We start from the raw sequence: 13,781 nt of genomic DNA, 5'->3' as shown, positions 1-13,781 counted from the left end.
ATTTATTGATTTTAGAGAGAGAGGAAGTCGGGGGAGAGGTGGGGGAGAAGGAACACAGGAAAGAGAGAGAGAGAGAACTGACTTGTTCCACTCATTCATGCATTTGTTGATTGATTCTTTTATTGAACCCACAACCTTGGTGTATCAGGACAAAGCTCTGACCAACTGACCTGCCCAGCCAGGGCCCCGGAGAGATTGCCACAAGAGCAAGAACTCGCCAGTTTTACCTCCCCCAGACCGCCCACCCAACCCCTGGAGAGAACTGCTGATAGAGCGGTCCCCGAGAGAAAGGGCCCTCCCCCCTCCCATGCTTCATCACTGCATTTCCCTGGGCCAGAGTGACCACTATGGGCACCTGGGGCATTCCACTTCCCTCTGATGCTTGGGCTAAGGGCCTGGGTTTTCTGCTCCAAGTTTCTCACATGATAATTCATTCATTCATTCATTAATCAATCTCTTTGTGGGATGGTTGATCTTGGGCCTGCAGGGAGGGAGTAAGCTGGCCCCAGATTTCTCTAAGTCCAATTTCTTTTAAAGATTTTATTTATTTATTTTTAGAGAGGGAAGGGAGGGAGAAAGACAGAGAGAAACATCAATGTGCAGTTGCTGGGAGTCATGGCCTGCAACCCAGGCATGTGCTCTGACTGGGAATCGAACCTGCGACACTTTGGTTCGCAGCCCGAGCTCAATCTACTGAGCTATGCCAGCAGGGGCCTAAGTCCAATTTCTTTGCCTCCAATTCTTACGTGCCCAAAGACAGGGAACCACAGATCCCTGTCTTCCACAGATCTCTTGTGTGAATCCGCCTTCATAGGAGGATTCACACAAGAATTTAAAAGCGTTTTCAGAAACTATCCCAATAAATGGCCCAGATCTGCAACTGTAAAAACACATTTATGAAGCAACTGGGGACTCTCAGCATCACTGGGTATTAGATTGCTATGAAGAACTTATTATTAATTTTAGAGAGAAAGGGAGAGAAAGATCGATCAATTGCCTCCTATAACCTCACCGACTGAGGACTGAACCCGAAATCTAGGTATGTGCCCTGACAAGGAATCAAACCCGTAACCTTTTGGTGTATGGGACAACGCTCCAACCAAATGAAATACCCATCCAGGCTAAAGAACTTTTTTAAAAAAAGATTTTATGTACTCATTTTTAGGGAGAGGGGAAGGGAGGGAGAAAAACATCTTTGTGAGACAGAAACATCAATCAGTTGCCTCTTGCACATGCCCTGGGTGGGGACCAAACCCACAAACCAGGAATGTGCCCTGATTAGGAATCAAATAGGTGACCTTTCACCTTGCAAAATGACTGAGCCACATCAATCAGGGCTGAAGAACTTATTTTTAAGTTATATGATACTCCTCTGAATGTAGAGAAATACATTCAGAGTATGTAAGATTCAGAACTTTGGGCTGCTTTAAAATAACCCACTGGGGCACTGGCTGGTGTGGCTCTACGGTTTGAGCACCGGTCTGCAAACCAGGGTCACCAGTTCGATTCCCAGTCAGGGCACGTGCCTGGGTTATGGGCCAGGTCCCCAGTAAGGGGCGTGCGAGAGGCAACCACACACTGATGTTTCTTTTCCCCTCTTTCTTCCTCCCTTCCCCTTCTCTAAAAATAAATAAATAAAATCTTAAAAAAAAATAACTCACTGGGGAAAAGGAACAGGGAGGGAGGTGTGCATGGTCTAGGGCAGGACAAGTACCAACAACACTGAGGCTGATCTGGAACCCAGGGGCTCACTGCAGAGTTCTGCTTGTGTGGATGTTTGAAAAGTTCCATAATACACAGCTTTAAAAATAAAGATGCCATGACCTATCTTTCCCTAACATAAAAATGTCCTAATAAATTGATACAGACAAATACAATTTTAAATCACCCAAAAAGCCTTTTAACAAAAGTGAAATGTAGAAGAAATATTACAGAATTAAACCCTGAGAGCATGTCAGGCACTGACACCTCACAGCAGATTGTCAGTTACTCCACTCCAGTAGCCCATGACAATGGTGAGGGTCCCAGCAGAGCCCACCAGTACAGGGAGAACATGCACCTGACCAAGGGGCTGCTACCCATGTCACCAAAAAGCAGCCACCAGGGTAGCCCAAACTACATGTCACTCCCAAGAAAATCACTCCATGACTTCAAAGAACCATCTCACGGAGATGTAACATCATTCCTGTCTGAGTCGCACTGTGGAATGGGATAAGCCAGGGTGCCACAATGAGTCTGGTCCTGTTCATGTGCCAAGAGTGGAGAGTGCAGAAAAGTATCCACTTTGCTTATGCAAAGATGATGTCTTACTATCACTGACTTTTGAAACAAATTCCAAAACAGGAGCAAGCACCACCCACATACATGACACGTCCGCCTCTCTGCTCCATTTGCTCACACTCCTGATTTAGGAAAAGTGAAACACTGACAAGGGAAAGGAGAGGCAGCTGGAGGGAGGCGCCCTAGCCAGATGCAGCTTCGCTCACCAAGAGCCTCCTTGATGCCAGGAGGACCCTTTGCCACTCATCCCTGAGTGCTGGTTGGGAAGACCTGCTAGGGCTCACCACTCACATTTGTGAAATTCCTTCCTTCCACAGGTCAAGGTTATAAATACAGAAACCTGAAGTTACACACACAGTGAAAAAATGTTGAAAAATAGTAGGAACAGTGGGTATAGAAGAAACAACAGCAAGGCAAGGGTAGATGCCATGCCAGTGAGCTCCAACCAGAAAGGGGAGCAGTGACACTCAAAGTTCTGCCCTCACAAGTCACCTTGACCTCCCTGCATAACAGAACCCTCATTCCAGGGCCTGGTCATATGGACCACAAGGTGAAGACCTCGTAGGGTTTAGTTTTTGAAAGTTTATATATATATATATATTTTTAATATATTTTATTGATTATGCTATTACAGTTGTCCCATTTCCCCCCTTCTCTCCCCTCCACCCTGTACTCCTTCTCCCACCCACGTTTCCCCCTTTAGTTCATGTCCATGTGTCATACTTATGAGTTCTTTAGCTTCTACATTTCCTGTACTATTCTTGCCCTCCCCCCATCTATTTTCAACCTACATTCTATGCTACTTATTCTCTATACCTTTTCCCCCTCTCTCCTCCTCCCACCCCACTGCTGCTAACCCTCCATGTGCCCTCCATTTCTGTGGTTCTGTTCCTGTTCTAATTGTTTACGTAGTTTCTTTTGGTTTTGCTTTAGGTGTGGTTGTTAATAATTGTGAGTTTGCTGTCCTTTTACTATACATGTCTTTTCTTTATCTTCTTTTCTTAGATAAGTCCCTTTAGCATTTCATAAAATAAGGGCTTGGTGATGATGAACTCCTTTAATTTGACCTTATCTGAGAAGCACTTTATCTGCCCTTCCATTCTAAATGAGAGCTTTGCTGGATAGAGCAATCTGGGATGTAGGTCCTTGTCTTTCATGACTTGGAATATTTCTTTCCAGCCCCTTCTTGCCTGTAAGGTCTCTTTGGAGAAATCAGCTGACAGTCTGATGGGAACTCCTTTGTACGTTACTGTCCCCTTATCTCTTGCTGCTTCTAGGATTCTCTCCTTCGTTTTTACCTTGGCTGATGTAATTATGATGTGCCTTGGAGTGTTTCTTCTTGGGTCCAACTTCTTTGGGGCTCTCTGAGCTTCTTAGATTTCTTGGAAGACTGTTCCCTTTGCCAGAATGGGGAAGTTCTCCTTTATTATTTGTTCAAATACGTGCTCAATTTGTTGCTTTTCCCCCTCCGATTCTGGTACCCCTATAATTCGGATATTGGAATGTTTAAAGGTGTCTTGGATGCTCTTAAGCTATTCCTAGATTTTTTGAATTCTGATTTCATCATGCTTTCCTGCTTGGTTGATTCTATCTTCCTTCTGGTCCACTGTATTGTTTTGAGACTCAGATTCCTTCCATTCACTATTGGCTCTCCTCAGCGTATCTTCCTGCATCTCTTTTATGGTAACCTGCATCCTTTCATCTAAATTGCGCCCAAAATCGACCAATTCCGTAAGCTTTCTGATCACCAGTGTTTTGAATTGTGCATCTGATAGATTGGCTATTTCTTGGTCCTGGGGGACTGATCTGCTCTGTTGGAAACACATCTTTCCCTGTCTCTCCTTTTTATTTTTTCCGGTCTGGTCACTCTTGTTATGTGGGGGGCGGAGCCTTAGGTGTTCACTGGGGCTGGGCACCCCAGTCCCTAGATTGTGACGTTATATGTGGGGGTGGGAGCGGGGATGGGAGGGAACAATGGCGGCAGTTCCGTTGTCCTGGGCCCAGACCCTTCTCTGGGATCCTGGGCTGCGAGTTCTGCCCTGGTCCACAATCGCTGCCCCACTGGGTCCGCCAGCCACAGGCTGCGCACTCAGGGATCACCACTGCATTCTTACGCCCCAGATGGACATCGCACCGATCTCGCGCCAAACTTTCCCCAACCTCCACGCGCCACGGACCAGCGCCAGCCCCGCGCCCACCCGGCTCGTCTTCTCCTACCAGTCTGGATGTACAGGTCTACTTCAACTTCTTGGCTGTCCAACTTCCATTCAGATAAATCCTCTGTCGGCTCTGGGTGTTATTCGGTCTATAAATTATTGTTGTAAATTATTGTTGTTCTAATCTTGGTTGTGCGAGGAAGCACGGTGCGTCCACCTATTCCTCCATCTTGCTGGAAAGTTTATATTTTGACAGCCCTGGCCAGGTAGGTCAGTTGGTTAGAGCATCACCCCGATACACCAAGGTTGTGAGTTCAATCCCCAGTCAGGGCACATAAAAGAATCAACCAATGAATGCATAAGTAAGTGGAATAACAAATCAATGTCTGCCCGTCTCTCTCCAAAATAGTTTTTTTTAAAAGAAACTTTATATTTTGACATAGGTGTAGGTGCACAGCAAGGTGCAAAAATAGTGCAGAGAAGTCCCCTACCCCAGTTTCCCAGGTGGCATGTTAAGTAACTATAGCACAATGTCATAGCCAAAAAAATCCACCCAGCACAGTCCACAAGCCTTGTTTGACACTAACAGTCTCACATGCACTTCTCTGTGTGCACCTCGTTCTCTGTAATTTTATCATGAAATTCCTGTAACTTCCACCTTGATCCAGGTAGATTCCACCACCATGGAGACCTTCCTTTACAGTCATACCCCCCTCCCCTCCCACCTTCCCTACCCCAAATAACCACTAATCTGTTCCACCTCTAGATTTTTGTCATTTTTAAAGTCTCATATAAACTGAGTCATATAATATGTAACGTTTAGAGGTTGGCTTTTTTCATTCAGCATAATTCCTTTGAGATCCATCCCAACAGTTCTGTACAAGGACAGTTAGTTTCTTTTCACTGCTGCATGGAAACCGTGATGAGAACATACCGAAGTTTATTTATGCACCCACTGAGGGACATCTGGGTTGTTTCCAGTTCTCAGCTATTACACACAAATAAACATTGCTGCACAGGTGTTTTGTGTAAACATCTTTCTAGGATGAGCACCCAGGAGCACGTCATATGGTAAGCATATATTTCATTTTTTCAGAAACTGACAGACTGTTTCTCAGAAAGGCTACCCATTTCACATTCCCACCTGCAGAGGAGGAGATTCAATTCCTCCACATTCTCACTGGCATAAACTTGTTGCCATAAATTTTTACTCTAGCTATCCTATTAGGTGAGCATTCCTATCAAAATCTCAGCAGGATTACTTGGTAGATATAAAGAGACTTACTCTAAAAGTTACAGGGACAGGCAAAGAAAGAAGTGCTTCAACACTGCTGGCCGAGAGCAAGTGGAAGGACGCCTCCACCTCTGTTAAGTCTCACTGGGCCACTCGGTGAGGAACGCTGCGTGGTGTGGGTGCAGCACAGACTCAGAGGCCAGCAAGCAGACCAGGGGGTCTAGGAACACACACTCCTAAATATGCCAGCTGAGCGCTGACGAAGGTGCAAAAGCAATTCAGTGGAGGAAGCACAGTGTTTTAAACAAGAGATGCTGGATCAACTGGACACCCATGGGCAGAAAAATGAACCATGACCAAAACGTCACACCTTATACAATTATTACTGTGAAATGGATCCTAAATTAAAATGGAAAGGGCTATGTGCACAGTAGCAGGGGGTTTCTAATAACTTCAGGCAGAATCAGAGTCTATTTTCTCCCACACTTTCTAACACAGAGGGTCAAACACGTCCATCGCAGAGGACACTCACTGCAAAGCCTTCTTTCTGCCAATCAAACTGTAAAAAGGTGACTGTCTGTAGTTCGCTCAGCTGGGCCCAGTGTTCTTGGATGCAGGTGCCCTTCACACATGGTCTGGCGGTTCTGCAAGGCCCACTCTGCCTGACCTGTGACGGGGAGGACTTCTCTTCCTCAGCAAGCTTTTCCCACGACCGGCACAGCATCTGCTCTGCACTCTGTACTTCCATGAATAGAAACTGCTATCCCCCAAGGAGTAACAAAGACTCTTCAGACACAGCTGAAGGGCTGAGAAGGCTCAGCTGTGTCTGTGCACACAGAGACTTGTTTGCTACTGGCCTGGCCCAACAAGAGGCCTTTAGTCAGGGGTTCCGGGCATGAGCAAATCCTGGGGCAGAAACAGCTCTTTTTATGGCAGCAGAGAGAGGTTCAGCTCAGAGGAAGATGCCATCTGGTAAATGCTTCCTGGTGGGCTCAAGCCTGCCCAAAAGGGTGGTCTCTGTCTTCAGTGTGAAAAGCAGTATAAGCAGAAAGAGACAGACGTGCAGTGCTTCCCATGGTCCTGAGTGCTCAGTCAGTGAGAGCCAGTGGGGATCCCTTCGTAATCACCAGGAATGATGCTCTGTCACACTCAGAAGGGCACAGAACCACAGATGAGGTCATGAACTTTCACCTCACTGTAACATCAGAAAATCATGGCTCAGAGAAGAGAGGACGGGTATGACCCCTGCAGCATCCTTCCACAGTCCACGAGCATGCCTCGGGTCCAAGGCTTGTATGGCCACCTGTGGGAGCTGAAGGACAAGGTAGCCATCACTGCCATCAGGCAGGGCAGTGGAACTTGATGACCTATCAGGTTTGAACTGTCAACTCATCATCTGACAACTTTCAAATAACCTCTCCCCTTTGTCAACTTGGTTTCACAAAGATTACTCATTCTTTTAAAGAGGTAACCAGAAGCTCTCATTAAAATCTGGCACTGCTGATGGCAGAGCATCACATGCACAGTGCTGGGTCCCAGATTGGTCTGTCACAGCTGATAGCTGGCCTCAGGCTTTGGCCAGTCTCTGCCATCTGCCCACCTGACCCATCAAAGCCAGGACTCGAGGGGTCTTTTAGATGTCTTTAGGACTCGAAAACTACCTCTGGAAGCAATCACCAAAGCCACACTGAAGGTGGAACACCACTAAGAGATCATGGAAAGCTATTTAAAAGAAAAGCAATTCCATATGGTTTCTTAAATGTTGGAGGCCCACTGGAGGCCTGGCCAGGTAGCTCAGCTGGTCTGAGTGACACTCCAAACGCCAAGATTGTGCATTTGATCCCTGGTTAAGGCACAAACAAGAATCGACCAATGAATGCATCAGTAAGTGGAACAACTCAAGTTCTCTCCCTCTAAAATCAATAAATAAAAATTTAAAACAAAACAAAAAGCCAGAAACCCACACAGGCAGCAGTGAAGCAGGCCATGTCTCCCCTGGCTGCATTGCCATTGCTGCCCCTGCTGGCAAAAGCCTGCACTGTACTGAGTACCTGCCACCCTTGACCAAACAGCGAGATGTGGAAATCAGCTAGGGACTAGCAAGAACTTGACAGCTGAAGGACTGGGTGTTGCAGCTTTTGCATTTGCAGTTCACTATGTATTTCAGATCTGGAAACCTCTAGAATAAGTAATCACAGAAATTGTAAAAAAGATTTCAACTTCTAGCCTTTCATCCTACTATAAGACAGGATTTGAACAGAAAATGAGTAGGTGAGAAGCTAGTCTGATTTTGGGGGCAAGCTCATCTGTTAGCAAGGCCAAAATTAGAACAGCTCATAGGAGAATCATGATTGTGAGTCACCCAGATAAAGGTGGATCTCCATACTCGGCAACCAAGACAAATGAAGCGTACATGCCGCTGTGGCTCAGTTGGTTGGAGTGTTGTCCTATAACCAGAAGGTTGCAGGTTTGATCCCTAACTGGGTGTGGACGCTTGTGATCCCCAATCTGGATGCCCCAATCCAGATGCACATAGGAGGCAACTAATCAATGTATCTCACTCATATCAATGTTTCTTTCCCTCCCTTCCTCTCTCTAAAAAGCAATGAAAAAAAAAATGTCCTCAGGCGAGGATAAAAATCAATCAGTCAGTCAACAATAAATGAAGCAAAAAACTTACTAGATGAAACCACCAAACACTGGCTGATACTCAAGGACTACTCTGAAGGAAAAAAGGGAGGGGTGAAAAATCAAAGTCCTGCAAATGTAATGTAAACTACCACCGTCATAATTTTCACACGTGTGCTAACCATAAAATATTATTTATTATACTGTTTAGTGATATGTTAAAAAATTAGTAATAAAAAAGTTGGAGACCCAGAGGGTAACTTTTTAATTTTTTAATTGATTTTAGAGAGAGGAAGGGGGAGAGAAGGAAGAGAGACACATCCATCTGTTGTCCCACTTATTTATGCATTCACTGGTTGGCTCTTGTATGTGCCCTGACCGGGGATCAAATTCACCACCTCGGTGTACTGGGACGACGCTCTAACCACCTCAGCTACCAGGCCAGGGCAGCAGTTAACTTTTTAAATTATAAAACAGTGCCTCACTTGACAAACAGATCTCAACTGCCACAGCGGCACTGGGTGGAGGAACAGTTAGAGTAGGTCTGGAACACAGGGCTCCAGGGTAGGAGTCCCAGGACTCTAGCCTGGAAAGTGTTCTTGAAGGACCCCCATCTCCGAGGGTGTGTCTCCTGACCGCTCACTCTGTTTACATCTCTAAAGACACCGAGGTATTTGGAAAATTCCTTATCAGGAAAGCTTGCTGTTCCTGTGGAAGACAGCTCCTCAGATCTTGACTGTTTGTGCGATAAATAGTCCCTGAGCTTTGACTGGATGAAAGACACAGGGGGGATGCAGGAGGTCTACAAGACAGCTCCAGGGGAAACTGTTCTTACAGTATAACGACACAGTCCCTTCCTCCACTTTGTTAGAGATTATACTTTAATTTTAAAACTGAAGAGCTCACAGAGCTTACAAAATGCTTCCCTATGTATCAGCTCCTCTGACCTACTCAAGACAGGCCCCACCACGCCTGCCCCAGGCCACAGTCAGAATCTCAGCACCATGGGCAAGGTGTAGCCATGCCATGTGTGTGACAGAAACCAAGACTGCTGTTTTCCCTGACAAAAATGCACAACGACACCTAACTCTGAGGACATAGCACAGCATCACAGTGGGGATGCCCTTTAACGGGACTGGACTAGAAAAGCATCATGGTCACAAAAATGAAGATGGAGAATCGGTCCCAGGCTGGAAGAGACAAAAGAGAAACCACCAAATGTGTCATGTTGGCTGCACTGGATCCTAGACCAGAGAAGGCACAGCTGTGGGTGAAGAGGCAACCTTCATGGACATCCTACATCCTGGTCACAGCCATGCCAGCCTTCAAAAGCTTGGGGGGAAGGTATAAAGGGACTCTGACTGCTTCTGCAACATTTTTTTTAAGTCTGGAATTATTTCAAAATGATAGGTTAAAAAAGTTTCACGCTTAGTCACATAAAATCAAGAACACTTTATTTTTTTAAAGACTTTATTTATTTATTTTTAGAGAGAGGGGGAGAAAAACATCGATGTGCAAGAGATACATTGATCAGTTGCTTCTCACACTCCCCCAACTGGGGATCTGGCCCACCAACCGGGCATATACCCAAGGCTGGGCATTCCCAGTTTGACTGGGAATCAAACTGGCAACCTTTCAGTTCATAGGCCAGCTCTCAATCTACTGAGCTGTACCAGCCAGGGTCCAAGAACACTTTAAAAGGGAAAATAAATACACAAATAAATGGTTCTTTTACAACCAAAAATACATTGAGAAAAAAATGTCTCCCTCATCTACAATAGCCAAGATACAAATAGATTTGTGATTAAAAGAAAAGCTAAAAATGGATCTTACACAGGTGGGACATGATGAGGTATCTGTATGCCCATGTTCACAGCAGCGTCATTCACAATAGCCAGAAGTGTCCATCAACAGACAAACGGATAAATAAAATGTAATCTATCTATTCAACGGAGTATTATTCAGCCTTAAAAAGGAAGGAAATTCTGACACATTCAACAACATGAATGAACCTTGAGGACAAGATGCTCAGTGAAATAAGCCAGACACAACAGGATAAATACTATGATTCCATTTATATGAAGTCCTTACAGTAGTCAAATTCATAGACAGAAAGTAGAAGGCTGGGCACCAGGGACTGGGGTAGGGAATAGAGAGTTAGTGTTTTGTGGGGATAGAGTTTCAGCTGGGATGAGAAAGTTCTACAGATGGGTGGTGGTGGTGGGTGCCAACAAGAAGAATGTACTTAATGCCACTGAACTGTACACTGAAAATGGCTAGAATGGTAAATTTTATACTATATATATTTCATCACAATAAAAATAAACATCCCATATCTATACATACAAATACAAAAAGAGGATCTTACCAAAGTAGCTCAAAAGAAAACAATTCCATGTCACCTTTACTGGGTCGAAGGAAGGAAGGAAGGAAGGGAGGGAGGGAGGGAGGAAGAAAGGGAGAGAAGAAGAAAGAAAGGGAGGGGGGAAGGGAGAGAGAGGGAGGGAGGGAGGAATTGTGCAGAAGCCAGTCCAGAAGTCATTTTCAAAGGTGGCAAACCCAGAACCTTCCCTCAGTGCAACAGACACATCAGTTTCCATGAATGTCCTACTCCACCCTCCATCTGGGTCACCCTTCAACCAAGATAGCATATAGAAACACACAAAACAGCACAATCAACTGGGATCATTCAAAACTGAAAAACTTCTTCATGGCCTGACCTGCCACTTATATTCCTAGGAGTTTTTCTTTTTTTTCTCTACCATTCCCTTGACTTTTTACATTAAAAGCTGTGTTTCTTGAGTGCAGGAAAATGAAGAACAGTTCTTAAACTGACCTTGTTTCTAGTTATTATCACTAAACAATGATTCTCTGTGTGCTGATTATAACCCTTACCTACGGCAAGTGGTAAGGTGGAGAAAAGGTACAGACCAGAGATTGGACAAAAATAAAATGCAGATGAGCATTAGTGTAAGGTTCTGGAACAACAAACATAAGCAGTGCAATCCAACTAGTAAAGGACTGTTTAGAAAAAGCTGAAAACCCTTCTCCCCACGCTGAAGCAGCGAGGGAGGGTGCTCACCGTCCATTTCCACCAGAAGCTGGTTGAGAGTCTGCTCCTCCTCTGTGTTGGAAAAGCCAGACATGCTGGTGGAGCGCTTCTTGCCCACAGCATCAATCTCATCGATATAGACAATGCAGGGGGCCCGGGCCCGGGCCTCCTTGAAGAGGCTCCGCACACGGGCAGCACCGAGGCCTGAGGGGACACAAAGGGCCAGGGAGCAGACAAGTCATGGGAGTTGAACCCCACTCTTGGGCCAAAGCCCAGAGCAGAGCAGTAAGGATGATGAAATCTCAGCAAGCACCCACTCATGCAAACAAAACTAGGTCCTGTCACAGTGGAGATCAGAGGATGTTCACCCTCCTGAGGCCTCCCAGGACTACCCAAAGAAGCAGCTTCAAAGAACATCATCACATAATTCTCTATGTAAACACAATGTTCCCCATAATATAGGTTTCATTTTTCCTTCTTTATTCCCCCTATTTCATTAATTTAGCCACCTGAGGGAGAACACATGAACGGAGGGCCAACCTGGACAAATGTCAGGCAAGCCTGTCTGCAGCCCTCCAGGTGATGCCTACCTCCAATAACCTCCACGAACTCTGGGCCGGCCATCGCCAAGAAGGGCACCTGGGCCTCTGTCGCCACGGCCTTGGCCAGCAGTGTCTTCCCACAGCCAGGGGGCCCAAGCAAAAGTGCACCCTTCGGAACTTTGGCGCCAAGCTGAAGGAAGCGCTCTGGACTCTAGAAAAGTAGCAGAAAATATGACAGTAACCACAGGTTTTTCAAACAGAATTTTCAAGAAATGAACCCTCTAAGGGTCAATTCATGTGCTGACATGAATCAGCTGTGGTGCCATGAGCCAGTGTCCCAGAGGTTCTGAGTATGGTCAATGACTGGCTCTCAGCCCTCCTGCTGGTCAACAACTGTACACTAGGCCACACTGCCTATTTAACAGGCAACAGCCTGTGCAGTACATGTGTGTCCCCACCTCAGCACAGTCAGCTCACCACACAGTACACACATATGATCAATGCAGTTCTCCCCTCTGGGAGAGCATTCACACCCATCTCCTGCTCAGCACATGTGCTTACGTACCTTCAGATAATCCACAAACTCTTTGACCTCCAGTTTGGCTTCATGCATTCCTGCCACATCTTTGAAGCTAACTCCCTTCCCCATCTTGCCATCCACAATCGTGAAACGAGCCATTTTAAGCTGATTCTGGGCAGAAAGAACAAAAGACAGGGTGCTGTGCACTCCCAGAGCTAGATGGGAGCCTCAGTGCTGGCCCTGCCTGCCCCGCCCCTGCATCCCCACCTCCCCTCTGCTGGAGGATCTCATGGACCCTCCTCCCACCACCCAGAGGGACTAACCCCCAGCCTCTCCACTCATGCAGATGGCAGTTAAGGTCACATTTCAGACATACAAGGGGAAGTGTTTATTTTACATAGTCAACAGTAAGAAAGCTATCTAGCACTTAACAATTTGCCTTAAAAAAATAAAACTAAAAACTCCCCCCACAAACTAGGTAATCTAACAATGTCTTTTGCATAAACCATCTTATATTTCTATAAGATTTTCCCCACTACTGTGTAATTTGTTTTTCTGATTATAAAAGTAATTAAATACAGCCTTGATTGGTATGTCTCAGTGGATTGAGCACAGGCCTGTGAACTGAGAGGATGCCTGTTCAATTCCCTGTCAGGACACATGCCTGGGTTGTAGACTATGTCCCCGGCTGGGGGAGAGCAAGAGGCAACCAACTGATGTTTCTCTCCCTCCCTTTCTCTCTCCCTTCTCCTCTCTCTGAAAATAAACAAATAAAGTATTTTAAAAAACAAATAAAATTGAATACAGATGATATAGTATAGAATTGTACATGTGAAGCCTATATTAACCAATGTTGCCCCAATAAATTCAATAAAAACATTTTACAAAAATAATGTAGTTGCCCTGGCTGGTGTGGTTCAGTGGATGAGCACCAGCCTGCAAACCAAAGGGTCGCTAGTTTGATTCCCAGTCAGGGCACATGTCTGGGTTGTGGGGCAGGTCCCCCATGGGGGGCATGTGAGAGGCAACCACACATTTTTGTTTCTCCCCCTCTCTTTCTCCCTCTCCCTCTGCTAAAAATAAATAAATAAATGTTTTTAAAAATAAAATTAAAATATAAAAAAACACAAAAGTTAATATAGTAACAATCCTGGGGAGTCTTGGTAGAAATATTAATTGGTAAATTTCTGGACAGCAATCAAGCAGGAGAGCTAAAGGTCTTAGTGAGGTATATAAACTTCAACCAATCTACTTTTAGGAAGACCCATAGGCAAATAATTAAGACAAGCTCTCAAAAGATACGTGTGCACAGAATTCATCAGAGTATTATTTAAATACAATGATAAAAATAAACAGCCAAAAATATGTA

General features: G+C 45.3%; 1 protein-coding gene across 3 annotated transcripts in view; it reads right to left on the bottom strand.

Annotated features, from left to right (window-relative positions):
- Positions 1 to 13,781, bottom strand: part of SPG7 (SPG7 matrix AAA peptidase subunit, paraplegin) — a 42,453-nt gene that overhangs the window by 12,382 nt on the left and 16,290 nt on the right. For all 3 annotated transcript variants that reach the window (XM_028534764.2, XM_036012412.1, XM_036012411.1), the window contains 3 exons: positions 12,458 to 12,583; positions 11,941 to 12,103; positions 11,381 to 11,554 (listed from right to left, as the gene is read on the bottom strand). In XM_028534764.2, coding sequence (XP_028390565.1) covers positions 11,381 to 11,554; positions 11,941 to 12,103; positions 12,458 to 12,583 — 463 coding nt within the window. The remainder of the gene's footprint in view (positions 1 to 11,380; positions 11,555 to 11,940; positions 12,104 to 12,457; positions 12,584 to 13,781) is intronic.

Source organism: Phyllostomus discolor, chromosome 12, assembly GCF_004126475.2.
Source record: "Phyllostomus discolor isolate MPI-MPIP mPhyDis1 chromosome 12, mPhyDis1.pri.v3, whole genome shotgun sequence".
Taxonomy (NCBI): Eukaryota; Metazoa; Chordata; class Mammalia; order Chiroptera; family Phyllostomidae; genus Phyllostomus; species Phyllostomus discolor.
This window is presented reverse-complemented; position numbering and strand designations above follow the sequence as displayed.